At 37.6% G+C, this 13097-nt stretch overlaps 1 protein-coding gene across 2 annotated transcripts in view; it reads left to right on the top strand.

The window, feature by feature from the left end:
- UNC13C (unc-13 homolog C) overlaps window positions 1-13097 on the top strand; it is a 663443-nt gene that overhangs the window by 172451 nt on the left and 477895 nt on the right. For both annotated transcript variants that reach the window (XM_055279200.2, XM_055279199.2), the window contains exons 3-4: window positions 843-865; window positions 1445-1509. In XM_055279200.2, the coding sequence (XP_055135175.2) occupies window positions 843-865; window positions 1445-1509 (88 nt within the window). The remainder of the gene's footprint in view (window positions 1-842; window positions 866-1444; window positions 1510-13097) is intronic.

Here is a 13097-nt window from a genome sequence, read left to right as displayed (position 1 = left end):
GGTTTAGAAAATGATGACACAGTAGTCCATTCTCCATCTCCTTGGGTCCATGAGCAGTTGGACCTGGAAAATGTTGGCCCTGTGTTTTATCTTAAGTTGCGTCTTAAGGCTGTAGACCAAGCACCCTTCACTGTTCTGTTCAGCTCACCTGAAACATTAGATGTAAAGAGCACCAGATGGGAGATCAGGAGCCCTGGATTTGTGTCCCTCTTCTGCCATTTACTAGCTTTGTGATCTTAATCAAGTCACTTAACCTCTTTAGGCATCAGTTTTCTTATGTGTAAGATGGAATCAACTTAATCTTTTAGCTCGTAAACTCTATGATATGAGAAGCCATAAATATATAATCTCTTAATAAAACAACTTTTATCTATAGAGTCATCTGAGGTTTACTTTCCCAAATATTGATCTCAATTAATTCTATCAACAACGTTGCGAGGCAATTAGTCAAAGTATTTGTGATCGTATTACAGAGTTGGATCCAGGCTCTTGACTTCAAAGAGTTTGGTAGCTTACCCAATGCGTCTAGTAAGTGGCAGAGCCTCAGCTGGAGCCCAGGACTTCTGATTCTTCAACTGTGTTCTTTTCTTAATATAACACATTGTCTTTCATTAAATCCTGTAATCACTTTTATACTTTTCAAGCATTCTATTACATTTCCCTGCACTTTAAATTATGAGAACCAGCTATCCTTATACCCTTGGGCTCAACCTTGAAACTCTGTTTATTTATAATTTTAAACAATGTAACATATTAACACTCTGTTCATGTATATGTTTAAACGATTTCTTGAAAAGTACTCCATCTAACATTTATCCCTTCTTTTCCTGATTCTCTTTCAGATAGCAGTTCTGTGGATGAAAAGGTTTTAAATCATACTTATTCTTCCCTCCTGAGGGATCTTGTCTTTTGTACATGTTTGTTTGTGACATATTAGACCTGTTTGATTCCTCTGTTTTAGTTTTGAAATGTGCATGTTATCCCAGCTTTCCATTATTTGGTTGTCCTTTAAGTGTGTCCCTGATATGTTGCACTTATGGAGAGGTCACACCTTGCCAGCTGCGCTTACCTTAGCTATACTTGCCAACCTAGGGGTCTGCTACTGTCAAACACAGCATCTTTTCTTAAGTCTGGCTAATCATGACCTTTCTGACTGATTCACGATCTTCACTGCACATATCAAGTTTTAAGGGCAAATAGTACTTGGAATATGATATATTTTCCTGGACTCTGCCAGTGCATTTGTTTAAATGCTGACAGCTAATTTCAAAACCTCTGCTCATAAAAACACAGTAGCTTTGACTTGGAGCTGACCCTGCTTAGCATCTGTCATACTAGGTGTTACGTGTGTAGTGCAGCTGACCTGTGTCCCGATTTCATGTACATAAAACTGTAGTATGCTAAAAGCCTGTTTGTTTTGTTTTTCTCTCACTCTTCATTTAAGGCTCGAATAGTAAGTGGCAATGATTTCGAGGCTTCCAAATTTTCTGCACTCCCCGTGTGTGGTGGGTAAGTACCTTCATACCTTTCTAATTTATTCCATTCATAGATGGCACTTGGCTGTGTTCTCAACACATATGCTTTGAATACAAGATGCTGCATGATTAGCTAGCCTCATTGTTACTTCATTCCACAATGAAGTCGACATTATAGTGTTTTCTTAAAAAAAAATACATGTTAACTGTAAAACAATTCTAAAAATATGAATATATATGATTATATATATATAAGTCAAAATCACCTAACCAGTTTAACTGTTAACATTATCATTACATACCCAAATAGAACCACATAATTTTATGTGAATGGATTCATATTGATACAATTAATGCTCTCTTTCAATGTGCTTGTTTGCACTTAATGATATATGTGCATGAACATTTTTCCTGTCAACTCAATGAATGTAATCTATACTATTATTTTTCATAGTTGCATAGTATTACACTTAACATAAGTATCAAAGTATTTAAAATTTAATCACAAAAATAATGTATGAAATTTATTTTCTATGTAAAAAATTCAAGCAGCCTCGTCTTTAATGTTAAAAGTTACATACACACTGGTATCAGTGTGGCATGAATGTTCATAGGCATTTGTCTGCGTGTTTGCAGTACATATCTATGTTCATATAAGTGGTTTTGCAATGTGGTTTTTTTTGCATTTTAACATAAAACAGTCCACTCTGTGTAAATAAATAAGCATGAATTTAATGCTGACTTTGTATCTAGTGCTGTTAAAACTGTTCTATACATAATGACTCACTTAACCTTTACAATGGCCGTACGAGGTAAGTACTATTTTGACTCTAATTTTACAAATGAAGAAACCAATCCACAAAGCACTTAAGAGACATTTCCTTAAGACAGCTAGTGAGTGACAAAGTCAGTATTCAAGCTCAGTTAATCCAATTCCAGAGCCTGTAATCTCAATTTACATGCTACATTGCCTCTGCAACTTGCCGTTTCCTTTTTTTCCATTTAATAACAAATGCCTTGCCAAATTTTCTACTTTATTATTTTGAAGTGATGCAAATATTTGAAAACATTCATACAACATGTTTTATTCTTCTATTGGTGGGTTTTCAAAATTATTTCTAATTCATAATTGTAAATTATGACATAATTATAGATACTATGGTAAATATATCACAATAGATTTTAAAAGGTAATTTGTGGACCAATGTTTATACACAGTTTATATATTCATATATACCTCTTTATATGTGAATATAGAGAGACATTGATATAATTAAATCTCTATCTATTTATATAGATTTTTGTTTTAAAATTGAGACCGGGTTTTGCCATGTTGTTCAGGCTGGTCTTGGGCTCATGAGCTCAGGCGATCCACCCACCTTGGCATCCAAAGTGCTGGGATTACATGCATGAGCCACCGTGCCTGGCAAATAATTTAAATATATGTACATATATATGTATATGTGTATTAGATGTTTTATAAATGTTGAAATTTGAATACATTTATGTACAGTATAAATAGAAGCAAAATTTAGAGCCATGTTTTAGTTTTTTTATCTAGGCAAAAAGTTTCACAGTTCCGTTTTATAATACACTCATTTTTTGAAAATCAGTTTGTTATTAAATACATCCACATGTTACTTATTTTTTTTTTTTTATTATACTTTAGGGTTTTAGGGTACATGTGCACAATGTGCAGGTTTGTTACATATGTATCCATGTGCCATGTTGATTTCCTGCACCCATTAACTCGTCATTTACATTAGGTGTATCTCCTAATGCTGTCCCTCCCCCCTCCCCCCACCCCACAACAGTCCCCGGAGTGGGATGTTCCCCTTCCTGTGTCTATGAGTTCTCATTGTTCAATTCCCACCTATGAGTGAGAACATGCGGTGTTTGGTTTTTTGTCCTTGCGATAGTTTACTGAGAATGATGTTTTCCAGTTTCATCCATGTCCCTACAAAGGACACGAACTCATCATTTTTTATGGCTGCATAGTATTCCATGGTGTATATGTGCCACATTTTCTTAATCCAGTCTATCGTTGTTGGACATTTGGGTTGGTTCCAACTCTTTGCTATTGTGAATAGTGCCGCAATAAACATACGTGTGCATGTGTCTTTATAGCAGCATGATTTATAGTCCTTTGGGTATATACCCAGTAATGGGATGGCTGGGTCAAATGGTATTGCTAGTTCTAGATCCCTGAGGAATCGCCACACTGACTTCCACAATGGTTGAACTAGTTTACAGTCCCACCAACGGTGTAAAAGTGTTCCTATTTCTCCACATCCTCTCCAGCACCTGTTGTTTCCTGATTTTTTAATGATGGCCTGTTACTTATTTTAAATAAAATATTTGTAAGATTTAAAGTTTTAAATGTAAAGCTCCTACAAATTAATATATATGTATCGTTTTTATTTTGATTTTTCCAAATAGAAGTGATTAAGATGTTATTTCTGTTACATCTCTAACTTCAATGTCCTTGAAATTTGTGAAGAATTACTCTCATTCATATTCTAATGTTATAGTAATTTAAATGAGTTATAAAACCAGCTGTGGTGAAAGATCACTATGAATTATTCAGAGATATTAGGGTAGTGAATAGACTACTCTCTCTACTACAACACCACAAATACTGTGTCTTTAAGTTTGCCAGCAATAATAATTTGACAACTAAATAAAATGGTTGTCTTAGGAAATCATTAAGTTGAATTCTGGTTTAGTTATGAAAAATGTTGGGACATAATGTCATGCACCTGGAGGTTAATCTGAGTTTATGATGTCACAGATTCTGCACCTCCCCCTCGCCTACAGCATCTATCACTTTGTAAAAATTTGATTTGCTAACTCATGTCTGAATATGGACTTGATCCTTGCCAGAGCAACAGAGTTAATCTACATCCATGCTTTTGTTAAGCACATGCAGTAGAAATGTCTGGCTAAAATAGTTCCTCTCTGCATTTCGAATAGATCTTTCCACATTGTTACGTTTTCTGAAAATGCCTCTTTCAACGACTTTCTAAGGGATTTTGGAACTGTGATATATGGGAAGGGGGTGATAATTTTCAGTCATCAGGAGAATTTGTCATTGCCTGAATGCTTATTTTCTCTTAAAGAACCTGAAGGGTACATTTACATATGAGCCTTCAATCACAAGCTCTTTCAGAAGGATGTGCTTATTTTACTTTTTCTATAAATATTTTAGAATATATTTTTTAAATAAAATGAAATACTATTTAAATATCACGACTTCTGTTATCCTGAAAAACTATGACTGGGGCAGACTTTTGAAATACGGAGTCATTGCTTTTCTATTACAATGCTGCTAAATCTTTCACTTTTCTACCTTCGCCATCCCCAATCATTTGAGAGCCAAATGACATTCATCCTTCCCTTAGTTTACTCAAGTGTCAATGAGAGAATAATCTATACACACTAAAACCAAATTAATAAACTATATACACTGAAACTAGATAATGAAATTAATAATTCTGCTTTCTGATTTCTGCTTAGCTCTCTGTACATTTCCTGTAAGTGTTGCCAGAAAAGACATGGCAAATTTCATTCTGTTTTTCCTATCTGTCACAATAAAAGTTCAGACAGGCTCTGGGGAAAAACTGGAAGAGGGACAGAGAAGAGGTGACAGAAAAATAAAAGGAGCAAGAGAAAGTGGGAAGGATACATGTTTTGATGAAACCAATGAATTTAACATTTATACCCTTTATTGGTTTTATAAGATTTTGTTAACTTTTGTCATCTACATAAGCAAAGAGTCATACAGAAAGCACACAGCAACTCAATATGAAATGTACAAGAGGTTTACTGGGCAGAAATGTCTCAAAGATAATATGGAGAGGTAGCAGAAGTAGGTGAGAAGAGCCTTTGGACCGTGACACAGTTCTTACATTTGCAAAAGTATATGGAGCAGGAAGGAGAATTGAGTGTGAAAAGCCTGAAACTGACTATAATGAGGCTAAAAGAAAGTCATTCAGACAAATGGAGAGGAAAGTTTGCTTATTAGAGGAGTCTTTCATTGGGTACAAGTAGCCAGCTCTATTATTTCCACTAAGTTTAGCCATTGGTTGGGAGCAGCTTGGGGAGGGTGTAGCCTTGGGGTGAATGCTGCAGTGGATACTGGAGCTGTGGCAGCTGGAGGCTTTTACCCAACTATCCTGCAGCAGATTCTCTCTAAGGGATATCTGAGTGATACATGCCCATGGCAGTTACCCAGCATCAGTTTGATGAAACTACTTTTTTTTTTTTTTTTTTTGAGACAGAGTCTCGCTCTGTTGCCCAGATTGGAGTGCAGTGGCAGAATCTCCGCTCACTGCAAGCTCTGCCTCCCGGGTTCATGCCATTCTCCTGCCTCAGCCTCCTGAGTAGCTGGGACTACAGGCGCCCTCCACCACGCCTGGCCAATTTTTTGTATTTTTAGTAGAGATAGGGTTCACCATGTTAGCCAGGATGGTCTCGATCTCCTGACCTCGTGATCTGCCCGCCTCGGCCTCCCAAAGTGCTGGGATTGCAGGCATGAGCCACTGCGCCTGGCCTGATGAAGCTACTTTTATTCAATGATAGTGAACAAAGTCACATGAGTACCTTCTCCAAATGTGAAACACGTTTTTAATTAGAATAACACTCCTTTGGTGCTTTGATTGTATATGACTTAAGTTTACCTTTCCCTTGACATTTGTAGTTAGAACTCCACTGGTTGAATTATAAGAAGCATCACAAGGTGTGTGTGCGTGTGTGTGTGTGTGTGTGTGTATTCTGAGAGTACCACAAGTCTATAAAACAGTGGTTGAATTATAAGAAGCATTGCAAGGTGTGTGTGTGTGTGTGTGTGTCTATTCTCAAAGCACCAGACTTGCATGTACCACAATTTGGGCAAGTCCATAAAACAATGGTGGGATTAGGGAAAAACAGTTTGGGGAGGATATTATCATCTTTATTTTCTTTCTTCACTAGTCATTGAAGTTCATCTCTGCAGTACAGTTCTCATGGCACTAAGTTCCTTGAGCCGATGTGAAATTCCTCTGTCCATGGTTCTGAACTAGGCTGGTAACTTCTGTTCAACCTCTACCAGAATGAACCTTATCAGGAAAGAGGCAGTAGTTACAGAAGTGAAATAATGCAGAGACAGAGAAAAATGAAGAGACACTGTTGAAGGGAAGGACACTGAGATATTGTTAAATTAAAACAGAGGCTTCTATTTTGACCTCATTTTCAAACAGGTACATTTACCAAAAAAATTAATAAGAAATATATGCTGAGATTTCCAAGGTTGTTCAATTATCACCAGGAACAACTATCTTGGTAAATGTGAACAAGCCAATTTTCATCCAAAGTCCTACACAATTCCATTGTTTTTCTTAATTTTACCTTGATTAAAATGCCCATTTTTGCTACTGTTGTAGAACTCAATGTCAGTTAGGTTGTTCAACATATGAATAAAGCTGGCTTAACATATTTTTAATTTTCTGTCACAGTACTGACACTGCTTTTTTATTTGTCTATAAAGTTGAGATTGCATACTATCCTCACACTCTCTTCCTCTTTCATAGTCTTGACTTCCATGTTTAGCCAGGGCCTAAATTCTTTCACTTAGCATAGAAGATAAAGTTGTTCCTACTCTCCAGGGGCCCTTCACCTAACTTTTCTCATTGCAGCAGTCTTCTCTCTCATAGCTGAGAACTTTTTATTTCAGTTCTTCCTGTCAAGTCCACTAATTTGATTCTTCCCTGTTCCCTCAGATAACTTCCCTATTTCTCAAGGGTCAGAAATTCTCCTAAGCCTAGACATGGGCTGTTTCCACTGCCCTTTCTTCTGAGTCAGTCAGTGGTTTACCCTACAGCACCATCCTTGCATGCTCTGAACCAGGTTTGCCAAATATTAAGAAAATGACAGCCCCCACATAACACAGGGCTTTAATCATGGTGACAGGTCACTCTTTGGAGGAAGGAGCCTTTGTCTTTTATATGGTTTGGTTCTGTCACCTAAATCTCATCTCAAATTGTAATCCCCATGTGTCAAGGATGGACCTGGTGGGAGGTGATTGGATCATGGGGGGCAGTTTCCCCCAGGCTGTTCTCATGCTAGGGCGTTCTCATGAGATCCGAGGCTTTAAAAGTGTTTGGCAATTCCCCCTGCCCCTGGCTCTCTGTCTCCTGCTGCCATGTAAGGGATGCTTTTCTTCCTCTTTGGCTTCTACCAGGATTGTACATTTCCTGAGGCCTCCCCAGGCATGCAGAACTGTGAGTCAGTTAAATCTCTTTTCTTTGTAAATTACCCAGTCTCATGTTGTGTTTTTATAGCAGTGTGAAAATGGACTAATACGGTCTTTGACCTTTTAGTTAATTATTTTTAGGGAACAGTTTCCTTTCCCTCCAGAGAACTTGGTATAGAAGGGGTTCACTATAGAGTTAGGTAAGAGTGAAGTAGAGATTTCTACTTATTATAAGGGTTAACAGAGGCAAACAGGGCCCACTTTCATAATTCATTATTGTATAGCCAGTGAGTCATCATGCCCATATTTTTTCAACTTATTTGTATTCACATTACCACTGATCTAGTTTTGGTCCCCAGTACCTTTTACTTAGGCAGTTGCAAACTGATGTTCTGAGACTGATCTTCTAACCAATCTTCCTTTGTTAATTTCTTCTTCTACATTAAATCTAATCTCTACACTGTTAAAGATCAATGTCTTTAAAGCACGGGCCTTTCTACCTAAATATTTTTAATGACTCTTGTTTTTCTTAAATGTAAAGGACAGTAGGCCCTCTGTATCTGTGGGTTCTACATCTGTGGATTCAAACAGCTGTTGATTGAGAATATGCTAAACAATAATAATAAATAGCGATGCAACAATAAGAAATACAAATAGAAATACAAGATCACAACTGTTAATATAGCATTTACATTGTATTTGGTCATATAAGTAACTTAGAGATAATTTAAAGTATATGGGACGATGGGCACAGGAAATACACAAATACTGTGCCATTTTATATAAGGCAGTTGAGTATCTGCAGATTTTGGTCTCTGACAGGGGATCCTGGAACTAATCTCCTGTGGATACCAAAGGATAACTTTATAGCTCTTTTCACATGGCTTTGAATATATTTCTTGATTTCTATTTCTCTCTCTTTTTACTATGGTAAAGTATTATCCCTGTTTTTAGTGTTTCTATTTTTTTCTACCAGTTCTGTAGCATATATTAGTTTGATAAGTTGCATAGATTTAACAAGATTCTTATCCTCCAACTTGATTTCAAATTCCTAAGGAGTTTAAAATAAGTTGACTTGCTTAAATTATTACAGGAGAAACAACCCTTGACATCTCTTGGCCAGTGCTGGGCACAATCATGCCACAAGGCAGTTGCAGCTGCTCGAAAGGAGCCTCATGTGAGACTTCAGGGAGTACGCCCAATCACAGACTCTTGATTGTATCATGCCTGTTAGTGCTCAGCACACTGTCTGCAGTCCTCATGCAGAGCAAACACATAATGTCCTATGCACAAAGGCTTAATCTAGACAGAGAGTTTCTTAATTAGGAAAACTGATAACCACAAGGCCGCCAACTTTCTAAAACCCATGAATCAAGAAATGGTTGCTGAGCCATTAGCTTCCTGTGGTCAAGAAGACTGCCTATCTAATTTTGGTCTACCTCCATCTCTCTCTAGTCTCAGGAGCACTTGATATCTTCTCTACTTAGAAAGTCATAAGATCGGCCGGGCGCGGTGGCTCACGCCTGTAATCCCAGCACTTTGGGAGGCCGAGGCGGGCGGATCACAAGGTCAGGAGATCGAGACCATCCTGGCTAACACGGTGAAACCCCATCTCTACTAAAAATACAAAAAATTAGCCGGGCGAGGTGGCAGGTGCCTGTAGTCCCAGCTACGCGGGAGGCTGAGGCAGGAGAATGGCGTGAACCCCGGGGGGCGGAGCCTGCAGTGAGCCGAGATCGCGCCACTGCACTCCAGCCTGGGTGAAAGAGCGAGACTCCGTCTCAAAAAAAAAAAAAAAGAAAGTCATAAGATCATTAGGTTAGCTTTTGATATTAACTACAAAGACCAAACATTAGGCTGACTACTTCAATGTGCGTATCTATGAGACCTCACAACCACAGACCCGTTTAATGGGAAATATACTTTGGTACAGCATCTATGAAATTAAGATAAACTTTACTGTCTATATTCTCAACCAGGCTTAGTTGAACCATAGTTTTCTTGGGGTAGATTCTAAATAGTTTCTTTTAGGCATATTTTATTCCTAAATTTATGGTGGCAAAACAATCATAAAACTGACTCAGAAGATTAAGAAAATGGAGCTGTCATCCTGAAGCTGCTAATAGCTCATAGTTCACCAAGTTGTAGATTGGCACCTTTTTGATCATCTCACTTTCTGGCTTGGGTTTATAGCTTACCATTCTTTCTTACCCAGTGGTAGACCATAAACCCAGGAAAAAATACTTGACTATTACCCACGGTTGATCAGGGATACTGTATAAGACTCCCCCATCTTCAGGTAATATTAGAAAATAGGTCCATCCATCCTCACACATATATAAGAAACCTGATGCCTATTGTAATAGAGGCCATCTTCTGAGCTTTAGGAGGCTGACCATAAAAAGTTATCCCCCCAAATCACATTTTTTACATCCATTATTTAATAGTATTTAAGATGATGAAACCTCAGGATAATCCTAGTACATGTAAGCCAGGAGAACCTCCAGGTTTACTCATTATATGAAAACTACTCTTTTATTCTTTTTTTTTTTTTTTTTCTGAGATGGAGTCTCACTCTCACCCACGCTGGAGTGCAGTGGCATGATCTCGGCTCACTGCAACCTCTGCCTCCTGGACTAAAGTGATTCTCCTGCGTCAGCCTCCCGAGTAGATGGGATTACAGGTGTGTGCCATCATGCCTGGCTAATTTTTTTGTATTTTAGTAGAGATGGTGTTTCACCAAGTTGCCCAGGGTGGTTTCGAACTCCTGAGCTCAGGCAGTCTGCTACCCTCGGCCTCCCAAAGTGCTGGGATTATAGGAGAGAGCCACAGCGCCCGGCATTTACATTTCAGATCAAGATCCCTTTCAAGCCACGATACAGATAATGGTTCTACTTTGGGGAAGGAAATCAGAGCTGCCATCAATTCTGACAACTTTCCTTTAGCCAGTTCCTGGCGCTGGAGCCTTCCATAGTTGATCTACACAGCTCTGGTTGGCTTCTTAGAAAGGGCCTGCTTTTCCTTTCATCTTTAGGTGACTGCCAATAAAAACACGCTCGATAGGAAATTTACCTTTCCCTGATTTCTGTGAGCCACTAACTCAACCTCATAATATTTGAGATGTATTTTAAAAGAACCCCAAATCACGCACTTCCAAAGGACTAGCATTTGGTAAGACCATCTCCATATTAGCGATATAAGTTTCATCACACATCCAACTCCCAAAGCCAGTCTTTTCTCAATTAGAAAACTAAGGCCATCAACATAAGCTTAAGCATAGTACTACTTCTATCCCCTCACCCTCGTGAACTCATTCACAATTTTTTTTTCTCACTCCAGGGTCTATACCTCAAGCCAATGTTGGTACTCACTTCTGGGTTTGAGTATCACAGGAGTGCCAACTTAATATAGCAGCTAGCGGGGCCAATCCAGCCCCAGAAAAATGAAATTGCTAGTTAAGAAACTTGAAGACAGTATATTTGTTGATGAGAAAAAAGTAAACGCATTTCCTTCTCTGTGTTCAATTTGCTTATCCAACATTTATATATTAGTATACATTTCAGCTCTTTATATGCCAGATTCTTAATCATGACCCCTAAGTCTCTAGGGCTTAAATTTATGAGGAAATTAACAAATCTTGGCTACATCAGAGTCAAGCTTAATCTTCTAATGCCTTCCAGATATTCTTGAGTTTGAAGAGTAGCAAATTAAAATCACTGATACATCCTTTATGAAGACAGTGTTTGAGTCTTCAGTCTTAAAGTGGTGCAAGTTTAGTAACTACAGAAAATATCATCTGTTACATTGAGCAGAATAATCACTTGTGTTAGAAAATTACCAGCTATTAGCTGGGAAACACTGAAAATAACCCCACTAAATAAGATGGAAAGTGTAAGAAATACCGTGGTTCCTATACCTACTGGTTCTTTCCAAGCTGTAATTGATATGGCTGTTGAGCACATCTAATATGTATAAAAGTCTTAGAGAAAAAAAAAAAAAAGAGGAACACTGAGGGTGATAATTGTATTTTCCAATGAAGCATATATAGAGTATGTTTTTAGGTATCTTTTAATGAAAAAGTACCTTATTCCATAAAGGTAGATGACATAGATTCCCTCTTATAGACAGACTATATAGTAGTGCAAGAGAACGATAAAATAATCACTGCTAAAAATCTGTGCTGCTGCTGCTATAAACTTGTAAATAATTACTCACTTCTTATTTAAAGTAACAAGTTTGCTTAATCCACATACTTTCTTAAATATGAAACAGTTTGCTCCAGGAACTGCACTGTAATCCATATTTTCAGATATGACAAAATCTATCTAAGACCAGCAGATTAAGAGTTCTTAGTTTTTAGTCTGTCTTAACATTTAGAAAGAATATAAAATAAAATAATTAAGCAACACTTTAGATGTCATTTAAAAATGGTATATCTCAAATTCATAATTATTATAAGTAATACTTTTTGAAATGTTGTAATATAACAGACCCATATCTGAGCATTGTTTAGCATTACTTCCATTAATTATTGTAGCAACTTTTTGAGGTAGGTATGATAATTATTATTCATATTTTACAGATGAGATAATTTAGGAATCCAGACACTAAGCAAATATCAAGATCAGTGACAGTATCAGTGCTGAGATTTGAACTAGATCTACCTGACTGCAGAATTTGATTGCTTTGCTATTTTTTTTTTTTTTTTTTTTTTTTTTTTGAGACGGAGTCTCGCTCTGTCACCCAGGCTGGAGTGCAGTGGCGCAATCTCGGCTCACTGCAAGCTCCGCCTCCTGGGTTCATGCCATTCTCCCGCCTCAGCCTCCCGAGTAGCTGGGACTACAGGCGCCCGCCACCATGCCTGACTAAGTTTTTGTATTTTTAGTAGAGACGGGGTTTCACCGTGGTCTCGATCTCCTGACCTCGTGATCCGCCCACCTCGGCCTCCCAAAGTGCTGGGATTACAAGCGTGAGCCACCGCGCCCGGCCTGCTTTGCTATTATGCCAAATTGATACAATTTTACAAATCAATAATACTCATTTCTGGATTTGTTCTGTTAAATATTGTACTGTACACTTATGTTATATTTTAACATTACATTATGTATTGATCTGAAAAGGTTTCTAAGTATATGTACCAAATAAATGTAGATATATTTCTAGATTTCAAAAATATGTTTGCAAAGGAATTTCAGGATATATCCTAGAAAAATATGACCTAGATAAACTAATAATAGGTTGAATGACTGGACCCAAGGTGTGATAATTCATGATTGATATTGTACTCAGGGGTGGCTCTTATTGAAATGCCTCAGGAATTGCCTTTACACTGATTTTTAAAAATTGGTGTATAATAGAGGTACATATTTTAGGGGTACCTGTGGTATTTTGAT

This window comes from Symphalangus syndactylus, chromosome 5 (assembly GCF_028878055.3).
Source record: "Symphalangus syndactylus isolate Jambi chromosome 5, NHGRI_mSymSyn1-v2.1_pri, whole genome shotgun sequence".
Lineage (NCBI taxonomy): Eukaryota > Metazoa > Chordata > Mammalia > Primates > Hylobatidae > Symphalangus > Symphalangus syndactylus.
The sequence above is the reverse complement of the archived record's forward strand: the minus strand, read 5'-3'. Positions and strand labels throughout refer to the sequence as shown.